Genomic DNA, 22,476 nt, shown 5'->3' on the forward strand with positions numbered 1-22,476 from the left:
AACTTACCTGTGTAGTCCTTTTGGTTAAGTACTACAGTTGCATTTCCCTTATCCGCTTTGGTGATGACTATTTCTTTATTATTCCTCATTTCCTGCAGAGCTGTATATTCCTTGTTGGATATGTTGGTTTTTGGTGGTCTTGCTTTGGAGAGGACACAAGCTACATCCAGTCTTACACTGTTGGCTTGATTTGGAAGGTGGCAGATTCCGCATTCGATCTGGATCATAATATCCTCACTAGATATTTTTCTGGGACCAGTGGCGAAGTTGTGGCCACGTGAAAGCGCGTTGAGTGCTTCAGAGTGACTGAAGAAAGGTTGATTATGGTGTTGGTAGGAGGTTTTGGATTGGCGGTAGAGTTCTTTTTTAATTTTTCGAATTTTTTCATCTGTCAGCCTCATATTTTTTCAAATTCTTTGTCTGCAGCGGTACATGAGACGTCATGTAAAATTGACCAAAGCTCGTGATTTAAAGTGCACGAAAGCTCTTCTTCAAAGGCACAAATAGCTTCGTTAATGTCTGCTAAGAGAAACCACGTGGCGGCGATTTATTCCCAAAGCAACGTATAACTGGTATGGTTATACATACGGAGAGTTTTTTGTGAAACAAAATGAGCTTGAATTTTACATAATTTGGGATTACCTGATTATCCCGGCAGCATTTTAGGAAAGTTAGACGATTTAATTGTCTAGACAACTTCAACTTCATTTTACCATATTGGCAGGCCTTCCGTGTGATCACATACTGTGTGAATGTTGAATAGTTGTTCTTGACATACTATTTAGGGCCTCCCTCAGTGAGTCTAAAGATTCCTTGGAGTTTCCTGTAATAATAATAATAATTATTATATAAAAACAGTGAAAAGTTCCCAATACAAAAAGGCATCCGGCAAGGCAATACCATATCTCCCAAATTATTTACAGCTGCACTAGAGGAAGTCTTTAGAAGCCTTGATTTGGAAACAAAAGGAATAAATATAAATGGAAAAAGGCTGCCTCATCTGAAATTTGCAGATGATATTGTCCTAATAGCAGATAATCTTGAAGATCTGGAAGAAAGGCTAAATGAAGTCTCCAAAGTAATTGGATTAAAAAGAAATAGAGAAAAAACAAAAATAATAATGAATAAATACATAAACTATAGAACTGTCAAATTGAAAACCATGAAATAGAACAAGTTACTTCATATGTTTACTTGGGCCAATTGTTATCCTTCGAAGATTGCCAAAGAAAAGAGATCTAACGAAGAATTCATCTGGAATGGATGGCTTATTGGAAAATGAGAGCCTTATTCAGAAGTGACATCCCTATGAGTCTAAAAAGGAAAGCTTTCGACCAATGCATACTTCCTGTCCTAACATATGGAGAAGAAACATGGACTTTAACAGAAGCCCTAAACAAAAAGCTGAAAACAACACAACATCACACGGAGAGAAGTGTGCTAAAAATAACATTAAGAGATAGGAAGACAAATATCTGGATAAGATCTCAAACAGGTGTAATGGATATTGTAAAATACATTAAACAGGCTAAGTGGAGTTGGACTGGCCATATTGTCAGATGTAGTGACGAGAGATGGACTGAGATGGACTAGAAAAACAACAGAGTGGAGACCAATGGATGGAGCAAGACAAAGAGGAAGACTGAGAAGAAGATGGAGGGATGAACTAGAACAAATTGCAGGAGTGAGATGGATGGGAGAGGGAGAAAACCGAGTGGTCCGAAAAATCATGGGTGAGACCTTCGTCCAGCAGTGGATAGAACCAAAAGATTGAAGAAGAGAAGAAGACTTAAAAAAACAAATAATAATTATTAACCTCAATTTTCATGTTAATTTTCTTCATCATCTGTTGAAAATAGCTTTTCAGATTCATTGTTTAAATGATTGTCATATGGATCCCAGTTCGAATCCAGTGAATTGATTTCGTTTTCATCGTCATCAGTGTCCCACAACAGATCATCTTCCATACCACCATAAGATTAGAGATGCCACACTTTTTAAATGATTTTATGACAGTCTCTACTTTTACTTTATTCCATGCTTTGATCACAAAATTGCACAACATATCAAGTGATGCAGCACGCATAGATCCGCCTTTTGTAAATGATTTTTCACCAGTCAACATCCAATTATTCCACTATTCTCGCATGTGATCTTTAAATGGTTTGTTCAAGCAGACGTCTAGTGGTTGCAATATAGAAGTTAAACCACCTGGTATAACAGCAATTTTTGTGTTATTTTTTCTAGAAGACTTTTAGCATTCTCAATTAAATGACTACGAAACATATCCCATACTAATAAACTGCGTTTCTTCGTTATACCGCCTGGTCGCGTGTTCCACACATCATCATCAAATTCCTACCATGTACCCTCAAGGGGTGTACAGGATATGATAGTACTACATGAAAAAATTACATCATTACTAACTTCCTATCTACAATTTTCCTCCAAATCAGTCTGTTACTTGTCAAGACTCCAACATTATCAGATCTTATATTTCTATCGTCTAAGGCACTTTGTACCGTATCAATCCACCTATATCTTGGTCTTCCTCTGGGTCGTTTTCCTTCCAACCTAGCAGAGAACACTTGTTTTGCTAATCTTTTCTCTCCCATTCTATTTAAGTGACCATACCACCTGAGATTAGCTCTGCTAACACATTCCTGAATGCTGACAATGTCAAGTTCTTTCCTAATATCCTCGTTTTTAATATGATATTGCCATTGATGCCATCTGTTTACTCCTCTAATCTTTCTCAGGACTCTCATATCTGCGGTCTCTAGTCTTTGGTCAAGTGTTTTACTTCTGACCCAGCTCTCAGATCCATAAGTTAAAACTGGTTTGAACGCTGTCTTGTATACAGCTAATTTAGTGTTCTGATTAATTTCTCTCTTATTCCTTATGAATTTATTCAATTGACTTCCTACCATACCAGCTTTGTTGATTCTGTTGTCTATTTCCATATTTAATTTACCATCTTCACTAAAAATCGTGCCTAAGTAGCTGAAATGCTTTACTTGTTCCACAGGTTCTCCATTCACAACACAGTTGACGTTTTCAATGATTCTGCCTATTTTCATTGTCTTTGTCTTTTTATTGCTGACCTTCATACCATATCTATTACAACAGCTATTCAATTTTGTCAGAGAATCTTGCAGACTTGTAGCAGATTTATTTAGAAGTATAACATCATCCGCATAAAGCAAGGAGCTGACATTAACATCTCCAATTTTGATATCATGTTTAATACCACTTTCCTTCATAATGTGATCCATATAGATAATGAATAACAGAGGGGATAATGTGCATCCTTGTCTCACACCAGATTTAACATTAAACCATCTTCCTGTACTTCCTTCAATTCTAACTGCTGACTTACAACTCAAATAAGGACTAAGTATTGCTTGATATAATGCCCCATCGACACCATATAACTGTAGCGTATTGAATAGCTTCTCTCTTGGCACCTTGTCATATGCCTTTTCCAAATCGACAAAACTTAAATACAGATCTTTGTTATATTCCCATGCTTTCTCGACTATTTGTCGCAAAGTGAAGATCTGATCCTGACAGCCTCTATTTGGCCTGAATCCAGCTTGTTCTTCACCAAGCTTTTCTTCCACAATTCTTCTCAACCGTTTCTCAAGTATACTTGCATAGATCTTGCCAGGAACACTCAGTAGGGAAATACCTCTGTAATTCTCTCATTCAGTTTTATTTCCATTTTTATATATGGGTACTATGAGAGCTCTACTCCAATCATCGGGAATTCGTCCCTCTGTCTAGGCTTTCTGAACTGTGCAGTGCAGCCACTGTAAGACTTTTATACCACCATACTTCAGCATTTCTGGTCGAATATCATCTACTCCTGCTGCCTTTCCACATTTCAAGCCTTTGATGGCTTTTTCTACTTCAAGTATGGATATGTATTCCTGACTGCATGCCTGGTCAGTGCTTTTTACCACTGTGCTGTCATCACTGCTTGTTTCATTTAGCAGTTTTTCAAAGTAATTACTCCATACTTCAAGGATATCTTTTTCCCCTGTTTTCATGTCACCTTTATCATCTCTAACTCCTTTTACAGCACCCTTTCCTCCATTCCTAAGCTTCTTCAACAACCTCCAGAATATTTTGCCACCTTCTTGATATTTATTTTCTATATCCTTGCCAAAGTCCTCCCATGACTTTTGTTTAACTAGTTTTACACAGCGTTTAGCATTCTTGCATTTGTTTCTATGTTCTCTAAGAGCACAAGCTGACTTATTTGACAGGAACTTTTGATATGCTTTCTTCTTTTCCTTCACTGCCTCTTTAAGTTCCTGTGTCCACCAGGGAGTTCTGATTTTTTTATCCTTGCAGACAACCTCACCACATGCCTCTCTGTGCAGAGTCAATCAATGTTTTCTTCAGAGTTTGCCACTGAATCTCCAAGGTTTGATTCCTGTTCTCAAAGTCTTTCATTTTTTTTTCAATAATCGTTCTGTATTTTAGTCTACAGTTTACATCTGAGAGCTGCTCAACTTTTATTCGCTTTAAAACTTTCTTACATGTTATTCTTTTCAATGTGAAATTCAATTTTATCCTGCTCAAGACTAAATAGTGATCACTTCCAATTTCAAATCCTCTGTACACTCTGGTGTCCTGCACCAGGAAGAAAACATCACTATCATCAATAACATAGTCAATGAGACTTTTCTTATTCCTAGCCTCTTCTCTCCATGTGAATTTGTGCACATTTTTATGTTGGAACATGGTGTTAGTAATAACCAGTCCATGTCCTGAGCAGAAATCCAACAGATATTTGCCATTATTATTAGCTTTGCTCTTTTCTCCAAATTTTCCCAAAATATTTTTGTATGTCTCACAATCATTTCCTACTCTGCTATTTAGATCCCCAACAAGGGCCAACTTTTCCTTTTTCATTGTGTCAGTTGCTTTTTCTAAAGTATCAAAAAATTCCTCCGCTTCTACCTTAGTAGAACCTTCTGGGGAACCATAGGCACAAATAAGTCTCATTGTCCAGTTCCCCATTCTCATATTTGCCCACATTACTCTACTTGAGACTGACTGCCATTCAAGAATAATGTGTTCCACACATTATTTATTCATTATTTCACACCATTTTAGTCTATCCATCCTTTTTCATGAAAATATACAAAAACACCTGAAGGAAATTTTATCTTAGGTTTAGTTTTATGTTTGAAGATGATCATTGGTTTTAACTTGGTTCCATCAGCTAAACATGACAACACAACCTTAAACCTGATTTTTTCATAGTACTTCAAACTAGCACACTCTTACTACCTTTAGACGCCACTGTTTTATTGCTTATCATATCAAAGCTCATAGGAGTTTCATCCATATTTCCAATATTTGACAATAGAATATGTTCTTGTCTCAACTGAATAATAAAAATATGGAAACTGGTAAGTTTCCATATTTTTATTGTTCACATATTTTTATTGTTCAGCAGATCTTGACCACAATAATGTGGTCAAGATCTGCTGGTAGTGTTTGAGCAATTTTCGTTTTTTGTCGTATTATCAGATTTTATCTGTTCATAAAAGATTACGCCATCCTGAAGTAGCTTGAAATTCTATACTTTCATCCGGATTCAATCTTGACCATTTTAGTGCATATACTCTAATCATATTTCTTACAACAAGATAACCATTGCCTTTGTTCGAATACCCATTCTGCAATGTGATTTTCCAGTTGCGGCCATTGGGTGATCCCCGTTCTCATCGCACATTTTTTCTTTGGCAATTTTTTTAAAATATCTTCTTTCTTCCTCCATTCTCGTACCATCTTTTCAGTTATGTCAAACTTTCTTGCAACAGCACAGTTATTAGTTTACTTTGCCATTTCAATTACCCTTATTTTAAATCGAGCTTCATACTTTCTTCGTTTTTTTTTGCTAGTTCCATGATTTTAAATGATAACAATTTTAATAATCCTAAAATTTAAAAAAAAAAAAATGCAAAATTAATAATTAATTAAAATTGGAGCTAATCACTTTTAATTAGGGTAATTTGCATAAATACTAAATCTATACTATGCAAAAATATAACGGATATGCATAGATATAAAAATAACGGATATAACAACAATACCTAACGTTGGATTAATACAAGGAAGAAGAAATTGGGGGAGTCATTTTATACAACTGACATAACCTTAAAACCTAAAAATAGCCTAAAATTTAGGCCTTGTCTTATAACGCCGGTCATCATATACAGTAATTAAACGTCTTTTCATTACAAAATTTGGTTTACGAAAAGTTAATTACTTCCTAACAAGCTGTTGGGTCTAATTCATGAAAAGGAAGAGGGGGTAAATGATGTTAGATATGTTTTGTAACAATGTATAAATATCTGTTACATTTATAAGACTATTACACTTTTTTTATATAATGTTCGTCAAGTAGCTTTATTTTATCGTCCTACATGTTTTGCCAATTTTTTCCTATCAGCATCTTCAGGGAATTACGTCCAGTTAGTTGATGGAATCTATTTTCTCACTTACCAACTGTCCAAGTACCTTGCTAAGATTTTACAACAACACATTCACGTCTCGGATACTTATGTTAAAAACTCACAACATTTTATAGATAAAATAAAAAACATCTCTATCCACGAAGAGGATATACTTGCAAGCCTAGACATTACATCTCTGTTTACAAACATTCCAGTGGTTGAAGTCATCAACATCTTAGACAACTTGTTCCCAAGAAACATCGCTACTTTGTTCAATCACTGTTTAACTTCTAACTATTTTATTTGGCAAAAAACTGTCTACAAACAACTCACTGGATTAGCCATGGGTAGCCCTCTCTCCCTTCCTTGTGCTGACTTATTCATGGAAGATCTAGAAGAAAAAAGCTTATCCCAGATCATTCCAAAACCGAAAATTTGGTACAGATATGTGGATATCTTTCTCATTTGGGATCATACGAAAGAAGAACTAATGGATTACCTTAATCAAATCAATAGTTTCCACCATACCATCAAATTCACATTAGAAATTGAAAAAGATGGAAAACTGCCATTCCTTGACATCCTAATAAAGAAACAAACCAATAATAGTATCAACCTATCTGTTTATAGAAAACCTACAAATACTGGACATTACCTCCATTTCAACTCGTCTCATCATATAGCTCAGAAACTTAGCATTATCCATATGCTCAAGAAAAGAACTATACAGTACACAACAGATAAGAATGGAATTAATATAAATGGAATTAACTACAATATCCAGAGAACTGTCTTTAAATGGTTATCCAAAAAGACTCTACAACAAGATTCTCTTGACTGATATACCACATAGACAACGTGATGATGTCCAATACATCAGTACTATTACTATTCCATTTGTCAGCAGCATTTCCAAAAAATTAGCTAACCTTCTAAAACCACATAATATCAGAGTAGCATTTAAACTAATCAACACTATTCAGAAATTTTTAAGATCACTGAAAGATCCTTATCCATTCTATAAGTACTCTGGAGTATATAATATACCTTGCTCATGTGGTATTAGTTATGTAGGTCAGACCTCTAGAAGCTTTGAAATGAGAAAGAAAGAACACATAGGATATGTCAGAAACAACAGACAAGACATTTCAGGCCTTTCTTGCCACTTTGCCTCTACTAACCATCACATTGAGTGGGATAAGAGCCTTATGCCCTATATAGAAGATAACTATCATTCAAGAACCTTCAAGAAAGCAGCTACAGTCACCCGTAAAACTGAAAACCTAAACAAGAATCAAGGTCTAACCTTACCAGAAATTTGGAAAGATTTAATCAGATCATTAAACATAAAAGAAATGAACTTTCATGACAATTACATTATGAGTTATAACGAATAAATCACGTTCCCAGGACACGCACATTGCCTCGTTCAATATTAATTTTTTGTATGAATTAGAACCGTCAGTTATAACCTAGTCTGTTACCTTCATATAGCTTACTAGTTTGTATTCCCTGAAGATAGAAAAAAATTGGCAAAACATGTAACGATAAAATAAAGCTACTTGACGAACATTATATAAAAAAAAGTGTAATAGTCTTATAAATAATAGTCAAGAAAAAATTCCACACATCTGTTACATTTGTTAGTGTTCATCATACAAGAGCTAAAAATGTTCATTATTATTCATGCTTTATTAAAAAGCATTAATGTAATTGTTTAATCAGAAGAGCATGGATAAAAGCATTTAAATAGTGCTCATAGTTCCTTCTACTGATAAGTGAAATTCTGTTTTCAGGTTATTATCTTGATTTTCCATAAACTGCAAAACTGCATTGTGAGTAATCAGCTTTTAATCCATTAATCTATTTGCATTCCTTTCTTCATTAACCTAGCCAATTATGCAAGAACACCAAATGAAAATTTATTTCCAGATGTTATTTTGATACTTGCAGTTTATTATCAGCTAATTTTTGCTTGCTGTCTTTCTTCTCTTTTCAGCAACAGAGAAGTTCCAATTGTTCTATATTACCCAAGAAGCAAGACACTGCTTAATCATTTCAAGTGTGCATTTGCAATGAATCTGTCTTTTATGATCTTTTTTTTTTTTTTTTTTTTGTGTGTGTGAATTACTGTTCAAAGTTCTCCAAATATGGATTCTTTCAACATGTAGTTCTTGGACATAAATTATGTAAGGTACCTTTTGAGCCAGATATATTTAATGCTTAAGGCTTCGTATTCAATGCAAGTTTATCAGTATGATGAATTTTTACTGAGCGTTTATTTCCGACTGTTTGCAATTATTATCACATGTAACAAATTTCACTAAATAGAGTATATTTTTTCCTTGAAATTTGGCTACAAAATTCATGTTCGAAACTTAAAAAATTATCACTGAAACTTTGATCCAACCGAGGTGTGGCATCATCATTTTCATTATTGCCAATTTGCATTTAGTAAATATCAGCCACATCTATGGAGCAATTGAACATGGTAAGTCAATGCTAGAAATTAAGTAATCCTGAACTAAAGTAAGCAGCCTTTGTTTGTATTAGGGACATTATTCAGTGTACATATAGTATTTGCAGAAATGTTGCAAACATAGCATGCTATACTCCTTATATTAGTCACATATACTGGTTCCCATAAATTAAGGAATAACTCAAAAGCTGTACGATGAATTTTTATGCAATTTGGGGAAAGCAGTATGATATGAGATGTGAAAAAAAAAACGCTCACATAAATTATAAATGAATAATTTAATTTAGTAACAAATGGGTATATGAAGATGATGGTCAAAAGTGCTTAAATATGGAATGTGGTCACCCCCTCACAGCAATACAGCACTCACAACAGTGTTTCATGCAGTTTATAATGGTCTCCAGGGGCTTAGTTGATAATAACAACCGTTGCTCTGCAAAAGCTCTCCTTAGCCTCTCAAGGTTTTGAGAAAGCAACATGTCTACCTCGAGCATCCCAGACTTCCTTAATAGAATTAAGATCAGGAAACCTGGCTGGACAGTCCATACACATGATAGTCTCTTCTTGATGAGAACCAGCATTATTGTCTTGTAGGATAAATGCAGACAGAGAAACATAGGTATCCAGAACTCCATCTCTATAAGTTGCAGCGTTCATGGTTCCACCAGGAATACATCCACTCAGTAAAATGCCTTCCCAAACATCATGTTACCTCCACCATAAATGTCTCTTTTATGGATATTATAGAGGGATGATAATATATCCCTGGTTCATTTCAGATTAGAGCATGCCTGACATAGAGTAAATTGGGCCTTGTCTGTAAACAGTACTAACCCTCTGTTAGTGTCTTGGATCCAGTTGATGTGGAGTCTGGCATATTTCAAACATTCTCTCTTGTGGTGTAGGGATAGGAGCATGCAAACTACCAGTCACCTAGCATACAGAGCACTTTGCAAAGCCTTCTGTTTACAGTGGATATCAAATATGAATGTTCCTGCAGCCATGGCCATGGCACCCACCTTAATAAGATGTAGGACCACCTGTTGCTGTGATGACTACAGCAGTCTATCAACCATACTTTCCACAAGCATGTGATAGTGATCAATGGGAATTTTGGACCATTCTTCCTGTAAGGCATGTAATGAGGTCCTGGACTGTTGTGGGGTAGATGTCCTTAGACCACAATGCTCTAGTTCATCCCACAGATGTTCAGTAGGATTGAGATCAAAGCTCTGTGGAGGCATTCAGTCGTGTGGTGACATTCGTGTCCACAAATCATGCAGTTACACAGCAGCCTTATGATACATTTCGTTGTATTGCTGAAAGAGACAATGGTCATTTCCATAGAAACGCCACAAAGTAGGAAGCATTGCATTGTAAAGAATGTTCAGATACCTCTCGGAGTTCAACGTTTGTGGCACCATAAACAGGTCCAAGGCCAAACCAGGTAAAACAGAATCATACCATCACACCGCTACCTTGAAATTTCATGGTTGGGGTTACACGCTCTGGTGAGAGATGTTCACCAAACATCCACCACACCCACAACCGTTTATCTGCTCAGTAGAGGGCATGCCTTGATTTTTCGCTCCGTAACACAGCTTCCAAGCTTCACATCCCACTATACATGCTCCTTGCACCACTGAAGTTGATGCTGCATGTTGGTTCAGATAATATGGGGCTTGCATATTGTGTTCCTATTATGGAAACCCATGTTGTGAGCCTTGGTTCTGAATATTTTTTTGTATAGATTCTTGTTCCAGTCACAGCCTGGAATCCCACATTCAACGTGTCAGCTGACGAATGGTGGCGTTTACATATTATCCTTCATAGCATCCTATGAGGCATGTTTGGTGAGTGTTGTGGGTCATCCACCGCAGGTAGCACTTGCAGTTGACTCCCTGCACTTCCATCTCATTATGGTATCACTACTTGTTGATCTGGGATGGTCCAGTTTGTCAATAATTTGCTGAGCAGATAGGCCTGCAACATGTCCTATCACAATGCCTCTTTCCTGCTGCAAGAAGGGAACACTGTCAGTTCCCTTCTTGCGGCAATTTCATACAGACAGTTGCACTGACTTGGGAGCATCATGTTTTTTCCAATTTATACCAGCCACAAACACTACTCGTTACATGGCATGATGCACCTTGGCCAATGGGGATGTCTGTTGACTTCTTTCCAAGCAGTGTGTGTATATATATGTATATTATACATATCCACACAGTCTCAATGTGTGTGTGTGTTTTAAGTTATTTATGCTTTGCAGATGATGTTATTTTTCTTTCTTTCTAGTCCAGATTATGTGAAACTGGAAATATTAAAAAATAAGTGATGATGAAATTGAAGTGAATCACTACTCATTTGGAAAATTGCAAATGATATTAAAAAAATATATTATCACTCTGCCAGGAAAAGAAAAGGTTTTAACCATGCATTCTACTTATATTAACATATGGACATTAAAGGAAGCTCTAAAACTATGAACAACACAATTTAGTATCAAAAGATATATGTTGATATCACATAACTGAATCACAAAAGGAATCCACAGATAAGAAATCCAAAAGTGTCTAACATGGAAAGAATGAGGCATTTAAAGTGGCAATGGGCTGAAAATATTTCTTGAAGACAACCAATAATAGACAAAAGAAGTATTGGATTGGATTCCACAGAAAGTAAAACTACCATAACACTGACGAAAATCATGATCATCATCATCATCAATCATCATCAAATTCCTGCCATGTACCCTCAAGGGGTGTACAGGATATGACAGTACTACATGAAAAAATTACATCATTACTAACTTCCTATCTACAATTTTCCTCCAAATCAGTCTGTTACTTGTCAAGACTCCAACATTATCAGATCTTATATTTCTATCGTCTAAGGCACTTTGTACCGTATCAATCCACCTATATCTTGGTCTTCCTCTGGGTCGTTTTCCTGCCAACCTGGCAGAGAACACTTGTTTTGCTAATCTTTCCTCTCCCATTCTATTTAAGTGACCATACCATCTGAGATTAGCTCTGCTAACGCATTCCTGGATGCTGACAATGTCAAGTTCTTTCCTAATATCCTCATTTTTAATATGATATTGCCATTGATGCCATCTGTTCACGCCTCTAATCTTTCTCAGGACTCTCATATCTGCGGTCTCTAGTCTTTGGTCAAGTGTTTTACTTCTGACCCAGCTCTCAGATCCATAAGTTAAAATTGGTTTGAACACAGTTTTGTATACAGCTAATTTAGTGTTCCGACTAATTTCTTTCTTATTCCATATGAATTTATTCAATTGACTTCCCACGATACCAGCTTTGCTGATTCTGTTGTCTATTTCTATATTTAGTTTACCATCTTCAGTAAAAATTGTGCCTAAGTAGCTAAAATGTTTTACTTGTTCCACAGGTTCTCCATTCACAACACAGTTGACATTTTCAATGATTCTGCCTATTTTCATTGTCTTTGTCTTTTTATTGCTGACCTTCATACCATATCTATTACAACAGCTATTCAATTTAGTCAGAGAATCTTGCAGACTTGTAGCGGATTTATTTAGAAGTATAACATCATCCGCATAAAGCAAAGAGCTGACATTAACATCTCCAATTTTGATATCAGGTTTAATACCACATTCCTTCATAATGTGATCCATATAGATAATGAATAACAGAGGGGATAATGTACATCCTTGTCTCACACCAGATTTAACATTAAACCATCTTCCTGTACTTCCTTCAATTCTAACTGCTGACTCACAACTCAAATACAGACTAAGTATTGCTTGATATAATGCCCCATTGACACCATATAACTGCAGCGTATTGAATAGCTTCTCTCTTGGCACCTTGTCATATGCCTTTTCCAAATCAACAAAACTTAAATACAGATCTTTGTTATATTCCCATGCTTTCTCGACTATTTGTCGTAAAGTGAAGATCTGATCCTGACAGCCTCTATTTGGCCTGAATCCAGCTTGTTCTTCACCAAGCTTTTCTTCCACAATTCTTCTCAACCGTTTCTCAAGTATACTTGCATAGATCTTGCCAGGAACACTCAGTAGGGAAATACCTCTGTAATTCTCACATTCAGTTTTATTTCCCTTTTTATATATGGGTACTATGAGAGCTCTACTCCAATCATCAGGAATTCGTCCCTCTGTCCAGGCTTTCTGAACTATGCAGTGCAGCCACTGTAAGACTCTTATACCACCATACTTCAGCATTTCTGGTCGAATATCATCTACTCCTGCTGCCTTTCCACATTTCAAGCCTTTGATGGCTTTTTCTACTTCAAGGATGGATATGTATTCCTGACTGCATGCCTGGTCAGTGTTTTTTATCACTGTGCTTTCATCACTGCTTGTTTCATTTAGCAGTTTTTCAAAGTAATTACTCCATACTTCAAGGATATCTTTTTCTCCTGTTTTCATTTCACCTTTATCATCTCTAATTCCTTTTACAGCACTCTTTCCTCCATTCCTAAGCTTCTTCAACAACCTCCAGAATATTTTGCCACCTTCTTGATATTTATTTTCTATATTCTTGCCAAAGTCCTCCCATGACTTTTGTTTAGCTAGTTTTACACACTGTTTAGCTTTCTTACATTTGTCTCTGTATTCTGTAAGAGTAAAAGCTGACTTATTTGCCAGGAACTTTTGATATGCTTTCTTCTTTTCCTTCACTGCCTCTTTAACTTCCTGTGTCCACCAGGGAGTTCTGATTTTTTTATCTTTGCACACAACCTCACCACATGCCTCTCTGGCAGAATCAATCAATGTTTCCTTCAGAGTTTGCCACTGAATCTCCAAGGTTTGATTCCTGTTCTCAAACTCTTTCATTTTCTTTTCAATAATATTTCTGTATTTTAGTCTACAGTTTACATCTGAGAGCTGCTCAACTTTTATTCGCTTTAAAACTTTCTTACATGTTATTCTTTTCAATATGAAATTCAATTTTATCCTGCTCAAGTCTAAATAGTGATCACTTCCAATTTCAAATCCTCTGTACACTCTGGTGTCCTGCACCAGGGAGAAAACATCACTATCAACAATAACATAGTCAATGAGACTTTTCTTATTCCTAGCCTCTTCTCTCCATGTGAATTTGTGCACATTTTTATGTTGGAACATGGTGTTAGTAATAACCAGTCCATGTCCTGAGCAGAAATCCAACAGATATTTGCCATTATTATTAGCTTTGCTCTTTTCTCCAAATTTTCCCAAAATATTTTTGTATGTCTCACAATCATTTCCTACTCTACTATTTAGATCCCCAACAAGGACCAACTTTTCCTTTTTCATTGTGTCAGTTGCTTTTTCTAAAGCCTCAAAAAATTCCTCCACTTCTACCTTAGTAGAGCCTTCTGTGGGACCATAGGCACAAATAAGTCTCATTGTCCAGTTCCCCATTCTCATATTTGCCCACATTACTCTACTTGAGACTGACTGCCATTCAAGAAGATTAGCCTCGTATTTTGTGTTGAATACTATGGCTACTCCTTCTTTTCCTTGATTGTTATTGCCTGAATATAACATTTTGTATTTATTGCTCAGAAAGATCTCACCAGTTTTGGTCTTTTTTGTTTCAGTCACTCCTATTATGTCGATCTGGTACTTATCTAATTCCTCAGCTAGCTCCATTTCTTTGCCATTCAGGCTTCTTACGTTGATAGTACCGATCTTTAACTCTGGTGATGTTGAGTTGGGGTTTGTTTTCAGATTTGTTCCAGTAGCTGACTTTTCGCTGTTCGCCCTGGTTCCCTGGCGAAAACAACGGGGGCCTTGTTTAACCGGGCGACGCCCCAGCCGGCATGAAATTTTGTCATGTTGTACCATCATTTTTTATTTTGGTTTAACCAATAAGAATACAATTTGGTCGGCTAAATCCCAAATTGCCAGCCCATCCTCGTTCGTTCAGTATCAAAGTAGATACCCAACAGGGTGCACCACGAGAAGGTGAGGATTGGACATTAGGTCAGAAGCCCTGGTCGGTTCTCCGCATTCCTTTAAAGGCTATGTGGAGGTCTCCTCTCAGTTATACAGCTTTGACCCTTAAGCACCCCGAAATCATGATGAAAATCATGATGGATTAGTGAAATCAACAGATTTGTAGGAGCAGCAACATGTGGGGGAGGGGAATGCTATTAACAGTCTTGGAGTCATCTTGGAATGGGAACCCAAATAGTGATGCGTGACTGGTGCTGGGTGGAGATGCAGAAATATTCCCAAATCAGCATCACAACAAGGTGTATGGCTCGAGTCCGGCTGATTTTTATGAATAACTGAGTGTTGGATCACCCAGCTCATGAGGCAATGAAGACCACAGCCAATTGCGAGACTTGGTGTGAATTGGGGGGGGGGGAGAGACACACATGTTAAGCACTGACTTTCAAATGCACATTGTGGCCTCACCTGTCTAAGGGTTGAATAACAATTTCCAAAGATGTGTCTGCGTTCTAGTCATGGCGGAACTAATCGTGATTCTTGGGGCTTCTATGGACCTTCAAGAATGCTTTCATGTGCAGGCATCCTACTTTGCTATGTCTGAGCATCGATAAGTAAATCAGTGATGGCTGATGATTAATCAGGGCTTGAAAAATTATGCAAAATCCTACTTGCCAAAAGACCCCCATTTTTTTAATGATATATATCCCAATAAGTTCATAAAGAGATTAGTAGTGCTGTATCATTCTTTGGAGAACATTTCCATTGTGTGAGAACTTTTCCAAGAAATCAATAAATAATGATAGGAAGAGCAGTAAAAACAACAATTTTTTTGAAAAATATAATTTGTTTTATTAATTTTTGTTACTGGAATAGCTGTTTATTTTACATTTATTATTCTTTGCTTTCTTAAAGTTAAAAAAAAAATATATATTTTGTTTAGAATTTTTTTTTATTATATAACAGGGATTATATTTTGTCCAATCTGCAGCTACTCACCATGTCTGAGCATAATTGTCAAGCCTTGATGATGATATTAATATACACACAGCAATCTTTTATGTGGATAAGTTGGAAAAGCAATTTATTGGTCATTTAGGTAGCTGTACAGTTATGCAAAGTTGGATGATCTAATCCATTAAATTATTGTTTAAACTGAGAATTTGGTACTTTGAAGGTTGAATAATTGAGCGATCACTGTGCGTGTGCGCGCATACACATGCATGTGCATATAATTATTAGTTTTTTTTTTTTTTAACCTTAAAAGTCAGCTTCTTTAAGGTAAAAAAATGTTTACATCTCATTTCTGCTTGCGTTTTTATAGCCAACTTTAAGAATACCACAAAATCTTATATATGTAACAAAGTTATATTTCGTAGTACCTTAATTTTATATTTCTGGAATCAGCTTCAGAAAAGGAGAAAAAGAAGGTTTTAAAAATTCATTTTTAAAACTAGCTGTAAGTGCACCATGCCAATCTCCAGTATTTGTTTTATTTTATTTTATTTTATTTTTTCAGATTGTTTTAAGAATCTGGGTAATTTGATAAGTGAGTTTCCATCTCTGATAGAAAATTCATATTTTGTATTTGTACCAGGGCCTACAGATCCAGGACTTGCACACATATTTCCAAGGTATTTGCTCTTAAGAAGTATAATTCTAACTCTGTTTCAAAAATAATTAAGTAAATAAAATATTTAATTTAACGATACCACAAGTTGACAAGATTAAATATGAAATTCTTAAAGTAAATCCCACTTAATTCAAATTCGATAATTTGATGTACCTTACATGACTAAAAAAAAATCCCATTCCTTGTACATTCAAATTGTTTTCAGTGAATACTTTTAATGGAACATTTGTACTAGACATATTTAAATAACCTTCATGGCTTACATGTGTAACAGAAAATATATAAAATTTTATTAAAAAAACTCCAATATATTTCATTCCACATTACGTGGACATAATCAGACTGTTAAAACATTAAAAACATGAATCACAATAATGAGTCATAAATCATGTGTATGCTATTTGTGTCTCAGTTGCAACTGAAGTAAATTACTACACTGTTAGAATTCAAATGAATAATTGTAAATTTGAATACATAAAAAATAATTTAAAATAATTGTTTTTTAAAAAATTATGAACAATTAATAGTGGTCACTTCTCAAAACTTAGAAATTGACATGTTGTCTGATCAGTTGAGGTTCGGATGATTTTGTAGTATTTCACATGTTTCAAGGAAAAGACAATTAAATTAGTACTCGCTGGAATGAAGAGGTTTTGTCTGGTTCCAAAAAACTTTGTGCCTCATGCAAATAGCATGAGAAGCAAGGCCAGACTTGCCAGATTCTATAAATGTAATATAGTCTATTGATGTTCTTCGATCCTAATCAACGCAGAATGGCCAGTCTGTCCAAAATAAAGAAAGATGACATGAGCAGGGTACAATACTTGATAGACACATGGTAAGGGAAGAGGTGGTAATGTTTCCTTAATTTTTTGAATACAATTCTATATATTTTTTGTTACATGTGTAAGCCATAAAGTTATTTAAATAATTTTAAATGGTTTTAGTTTAATTCAAAATATTGTTCATTTTTAATTCATATTTTGTAATTTAAAAGAGTGCAACCACCTACAAATATATATATATATATAATAACATACTCTTATAGTGATTGCTCTCTTTTGATCTATAAAAAAATTAATTGACTTTTCGAAGTCAATGGCAAGCATAATTTCACATACCAGCCAAATAAACAACATGTTATTGGAAAAGTCATAGGGGTGTTGCCCAGATATAACAATAGTGAATTGAGAAGAAGAGCAAAGATAATATTTTGGGAAAATTTGGAGAAAAGAACAAAGCTAATAATAATGGCAAATACCTGTTAGATTTCTGCTCAGGAGGACAGGTTATTACTAACAAAATTTTCCAACATAAAAATGTGCAACATAAAGATGCAAGGAATAAGAAAAGTCTCATTGACTATGTTATTGTTGATAGTGATGTTTTCTTACTGGCAAGACACTAGAGTGTACAGAGGATTTGAAATTGGAAGTGATCACCATTTAATCATGAGCAGGATAAAATTAAATTTGAATTTCATATTGAAAAGAAGAACATATAAGAAAGTTTTAAAGAGAATAAAAGTTCAGCAGCTCTCAGATGTGAACTGTAGACTAAAATACACAAACATTATTCAAGAAAAATCAGAGCGTTCGGGAACAGGAACCAAACCTTGAAAATTCAGTGGCAAGCCTTGAAGAAAACCCTGATTGATTCAACCAGAGAGGCATGTGGTGAGGTTGTCTGCAAGGATAGAAAAATCAGGACTCCTTTGTGGACACTGGAAGTTAAAGAGGCAGTGAAGGAAAACAAGAAAGCATATCAAAAGATCCTGGCAAGTAAGTCAGTTTGCGCTCTTAGAGAATACAGAAACAAATGTAAGAAAGCTAAACACTGTGTAAAACTAGCTAAACAAAAGTCATGGGAAGACTTTGGTAAGAACATAGAAAATAAATATCAAGAAGGTGGCAAGATATCCTGGAGGTTGTTGAAAAAGCTCAGAAATGGAGGAAAGAGTGCTGTAAAAGGAATTATAGATGATAAAGGTGACACGAAAACGGGAGAAAAAGATATCCTTGATGTATGGAGTAATTACTTTGAAAAATTGCTAAATGAAACAAACAGACAGCACAGTGGTAAAAAAACAATCAACAGGAATGCAATTAGGAATACATATCCATACTTGAAGTAGAAAAAGCCATCAGAAGCCTGAAATGTGGAAAGGCAGATGGAGTAGATGATATTCAACCAGAAATGCTCAAGTATGGAGGTGTAGAAGTCTTATAAAACTGAATGTGAGGATTACAGAGGTATTTTTCTACTCAGTGTTCCTGGTAAGATCTATGCAAGTATACTTGAGAAATGGTTGAGAAAAATTGTGGAAGGGAAGTTTGAAGAACAAGCTGGATTCAGGCCCAATAGAGGCTGTCAGGATTAGATTTTCACTTTACGATAAATAGTTGAAAATTCATGGGAATATGAAAGATCTGTGTTTGTAGATATGCAAAAGGCATATCACAAAGTACCAAAGCGGTACTGTTGTAATGTCAATGGGGCATTATATGGGAGACTTTAACTATCCAAATATTGATTGGGTAGCAGTAGAATATCACAAGAAGAATGAAAATGCATTTATTGAGCTGTTGCAGAACAAGTTCCTCAAGCAGCATGTGACAGAAGGAACTCGAGGTCAACGAGTGTTAGATTTGATTATAGTGTCTGAGGGCGTTTCAGTTAAAGACGTAACTATTCTGTCTCCAGTTGGTGACAGTGATCATGAGGTAATCACTTGGGAAGTGACTAAGTTTATGAATGTTCCATTCAGAAAAGTTACATGCTGAACTGCAAAGCAGGAAATTATGACCAACTGAGGAGTATACTGAGTTCAGTGGAATGAGATCAGTTGCTGGATGGAAAGAATATTGACAGTGCATGGGAAGCATTTAAACAATTATTAAATGATGCGATATCAGAATGTGTCCTGAGAGCTCAAAGAATAAATAGAGTAGGAGTTAAATGGATGTGTAATGTTATTAAGCAAGAGATTCGTAAGAAATGGACGATGTGGAAGGAATACCGTTTGCATAAGGATGGCGTCTTATGAACGTTAGCAGCAGGTTGGAATAGTCAACTGTTGTACGGAAAGCAAAGTCTGATTATGAAAAAAACTGGCTCTGTGTGCTAAAGACAACCCACAAGAATTCTATCGATATGCTGCAAGTAAAAGAAAGAATAACTCTTCTAAATCCAGATGGCGTGAGGGTTACAGATACAGAAGATGTTGTTCAATTAACGAGTTCACTGTTACCTCTTCTCTAGATGAAGAAATGCAGGTGTGTGAGGTGAGGCCAAGGTATTAGAGCTGTTGCACAAACTGAATAAGAATTCAGAAATAGGTACTGAATGGAATATCAGCACGTGTGCTAAAAGAGTGTTCAGCTAAACTGGCCATTCCTTCTACCAGGATGTTTAATATGAGTCTCAGAACAGGGAAGATTCCGTAGGAATGGAAGGAATGTATGGTAATTTCATTGCACAAGGGTGGTGCAAAGCCCGATGTATCCAACTATCAACTAATTAGTATCTCAGGAGGCAGTGAAAATTTTTGGAAAAATTGGTTAGGGCCCTCATTCAGAAATGGGTTGACAGTGAATCTCTCCTTTGCAATGAACAACACTGGTTTTCAAATATTTCAAAGATTCAGATATCAAAAAGTAGTATATGGGGGATCTGAGTCTGCAAGGTTTAAGGTAACACGTAGTGTACCACAATGATCACTGCTTGGGTGTCGTATTATATTGGTGGGAATTGGCTAGAAGAAACTGATGAGGCTAGGGATCTTGGAGTGTTAATAGAAAGGAAATTGAAGTTCGGGGGCCATGTGGCAAATAAAGATAATCGCAATGCTGAAACAAATGTTCACATGTAAAGATAAGGATGTTTTTCCTCTTTACAATGCCTTGATAAGACCTCACTTGGACTACTGTGTGCAGGTCTGGGCTCCTGGTTTCCTTTGTGATTCTGATATATTGGAGAGAGTACAAAGGCGAGTGTTAAAAATGATATCAGGATTGTGGAATACTGATCATGAAGACAGATTGAGAATTTGTAGACTGCAGACACTAGCAAACAGGAGAAAGAGGGGTGATATGATTGAGACTTACAAACTTCTGAAAGGGTCATACATGATTTCAATTATAGAATTTTTGAATTTATAGAGGGTGGGGGAAAGGACTAGAGGGCATCCTTGGAAACTGAGAAATGAAGGGGTGAGGGCTAGATTTTTCTCTCAGAGGGTGATGTGTGATTGGAATGGATTGCCTTTGGATGTTGTGAGTGTGAGCAATGTGATTGGATTCAAGAATAAGTATGATAGTTGGTGTGTGTAGTATGTGGCCTCCCTTGATGAGTCTCTGACTCCCTTTGCCGAAATGTATCAACATGGTGCAAGGGCTACCTGTACACTGGATGAAGAGATGGGGTGCATGAGAAGGTGCTAGAGCAGTTGAATAACTTGATTAAGAATTTGGCAATAGAGACAGATGCAATATCAGCATGTATTGTATGCCAAAGAAATATTCAGCCAAACTAGCTATACCTTTGACATATTTGTTAACTTGAGTCTCAGCCCAAGAAAAGATCCTAGAGGAATGGAAAGAATGTATGGTAGTTCCATTGTGCAAGGGTGGTTCAAAAACTGATGTGTCTAACTATTGATTTACCAGAATCACTGGAGTGAATGTAAAGATTTTAGAGGTTGGCAAGAACTTGCATACAGAAATAAGTGAATGGAAAATCTACACTGCAAAGAACAGTAATATTTACTAAAGGAACGTCATGATTGAGTAATTTCTTCATATTTTATAATAATGTTTCAGCTGAGTTGAATAAAGTGAATGATGGATACACTCTGATAGGATAAAGGCTGTGGAATAAACTGGAGAATATGGGATTGGAATATAAACTGTTGACTTGAATAAGTGGATGACTGGCAGATAGGTATCAGAAAGTGGTGTATATATATATATATATATATATTCATATTCACCATATATATATATATATATATATGGTGAATATGAATCTACCAGTTATAAGGTGACCAGTGGCATATATCCAAAAGCAGTCCTTGGATGACTGTTCAAATCTATACACGAATGATATTGGGAAGAACTTAACAGAAAATCTGCCTATCTTTGCTTATGATGCAAAGATAGGCAGGACAATCAGGAATGTTACTGATACAGGGCACTTACAGAAAGTTGAAAATACAACTCCGAGGATTTTGCGATGCTGAAACAAATATTGACAGGTGCAGTATTTAGAGGTTGGTAAGAACTTGCATACAGAAATAAGTGGATGGACAATCTACACTTTGTCAAGAACAGGAAGATTTACCAAAGGAAGGTCATGATTGGGTAATTTGTTCATATTTTATAATAATGTTACAGCTGAGTTAAATAAAGTGAGTCTCAGCCTAGTATGTAAGGTTAAGTCGGTCATTTTGTTTCTTTATAAAGCTTGGATGTAACTGCACTTGAACTACTGTTCACAGATTTGGTTTACTGGTTTCCAAGGGGATAAAGAAGCTGTGGAAAGAAGAGTTACAAAGATGACATTAGGATTATGGAATTAGATTATGACATATATATGAACTGCAGACACCAGTAAACAGTAGAAAGAAATGGGGGGGGGGGATAATATGATAGAGATATATAAACTTCTGAAAGGGTATTGTTATAGGATATTGATTGATGAAATTTTACTTTATATGGAAGCTGGGAAGAGGAGAAGGGGGGAGGGACATCCTTAAGAGAAATTTTTTTCTTAGAGCAGTGAGTGGGTGGAAACAGTATGCCTGTTGAAATAGTGAGGGCATCTAGTGTGAATGAATTTAAGAGACAAGATAACATCTGCTGTAGGTGATGTATGTCCAAACTTGATGGGTCCTTGACTCTCTGGAGGGCTCTGATAATAATAAATAATGGACACTTAAACA

The 22,476-nt window shown here is 35.9% G+C and overlaps 1 protein-coding gene across 3 annotated transcripts in view; it reads left to right on the forward strand.

Moving 5' to 3' along the window:
- Window positions 1-22,476, forward strand: part of PolE2 (DNA polymerase epsilon subunit 2) — a 119,898-nt gene that overhangs the window by 67,758 nt on the left and 29,664 nt on the right. For 2 of the 3 annotated variants that reach the window (XM_090401580.1, XM_090401582.1), the window contains one exon: window positions 16,422-16,536. In XM_090401580.1, coding sequence (XP_090257706.1) covers window positions 16,422-16,536 — 115 coding nt within the window. The remainder of the gene's footprint in view (window positions 1-16,421; window positions 16,537-22,476) is intronic. The other variant, XM_090401581.1, reaches the window with a different exon arrangement.

This window comes from Typopeltis vanoorti, chromosome 12, assembly GCF_054136105.1.
Source record: "Typopeltis vanoorti isolate ZY-2024b chromosome 12, IOZ_Tvanoo_1.0, whole genome shotgun sequence".
NCBI lineage: Eukaryota > Metazoa > Arthropoda > Arachnida > Uropygi > Thelyphonidae > Typopeltis > Typopeltis vanoorti.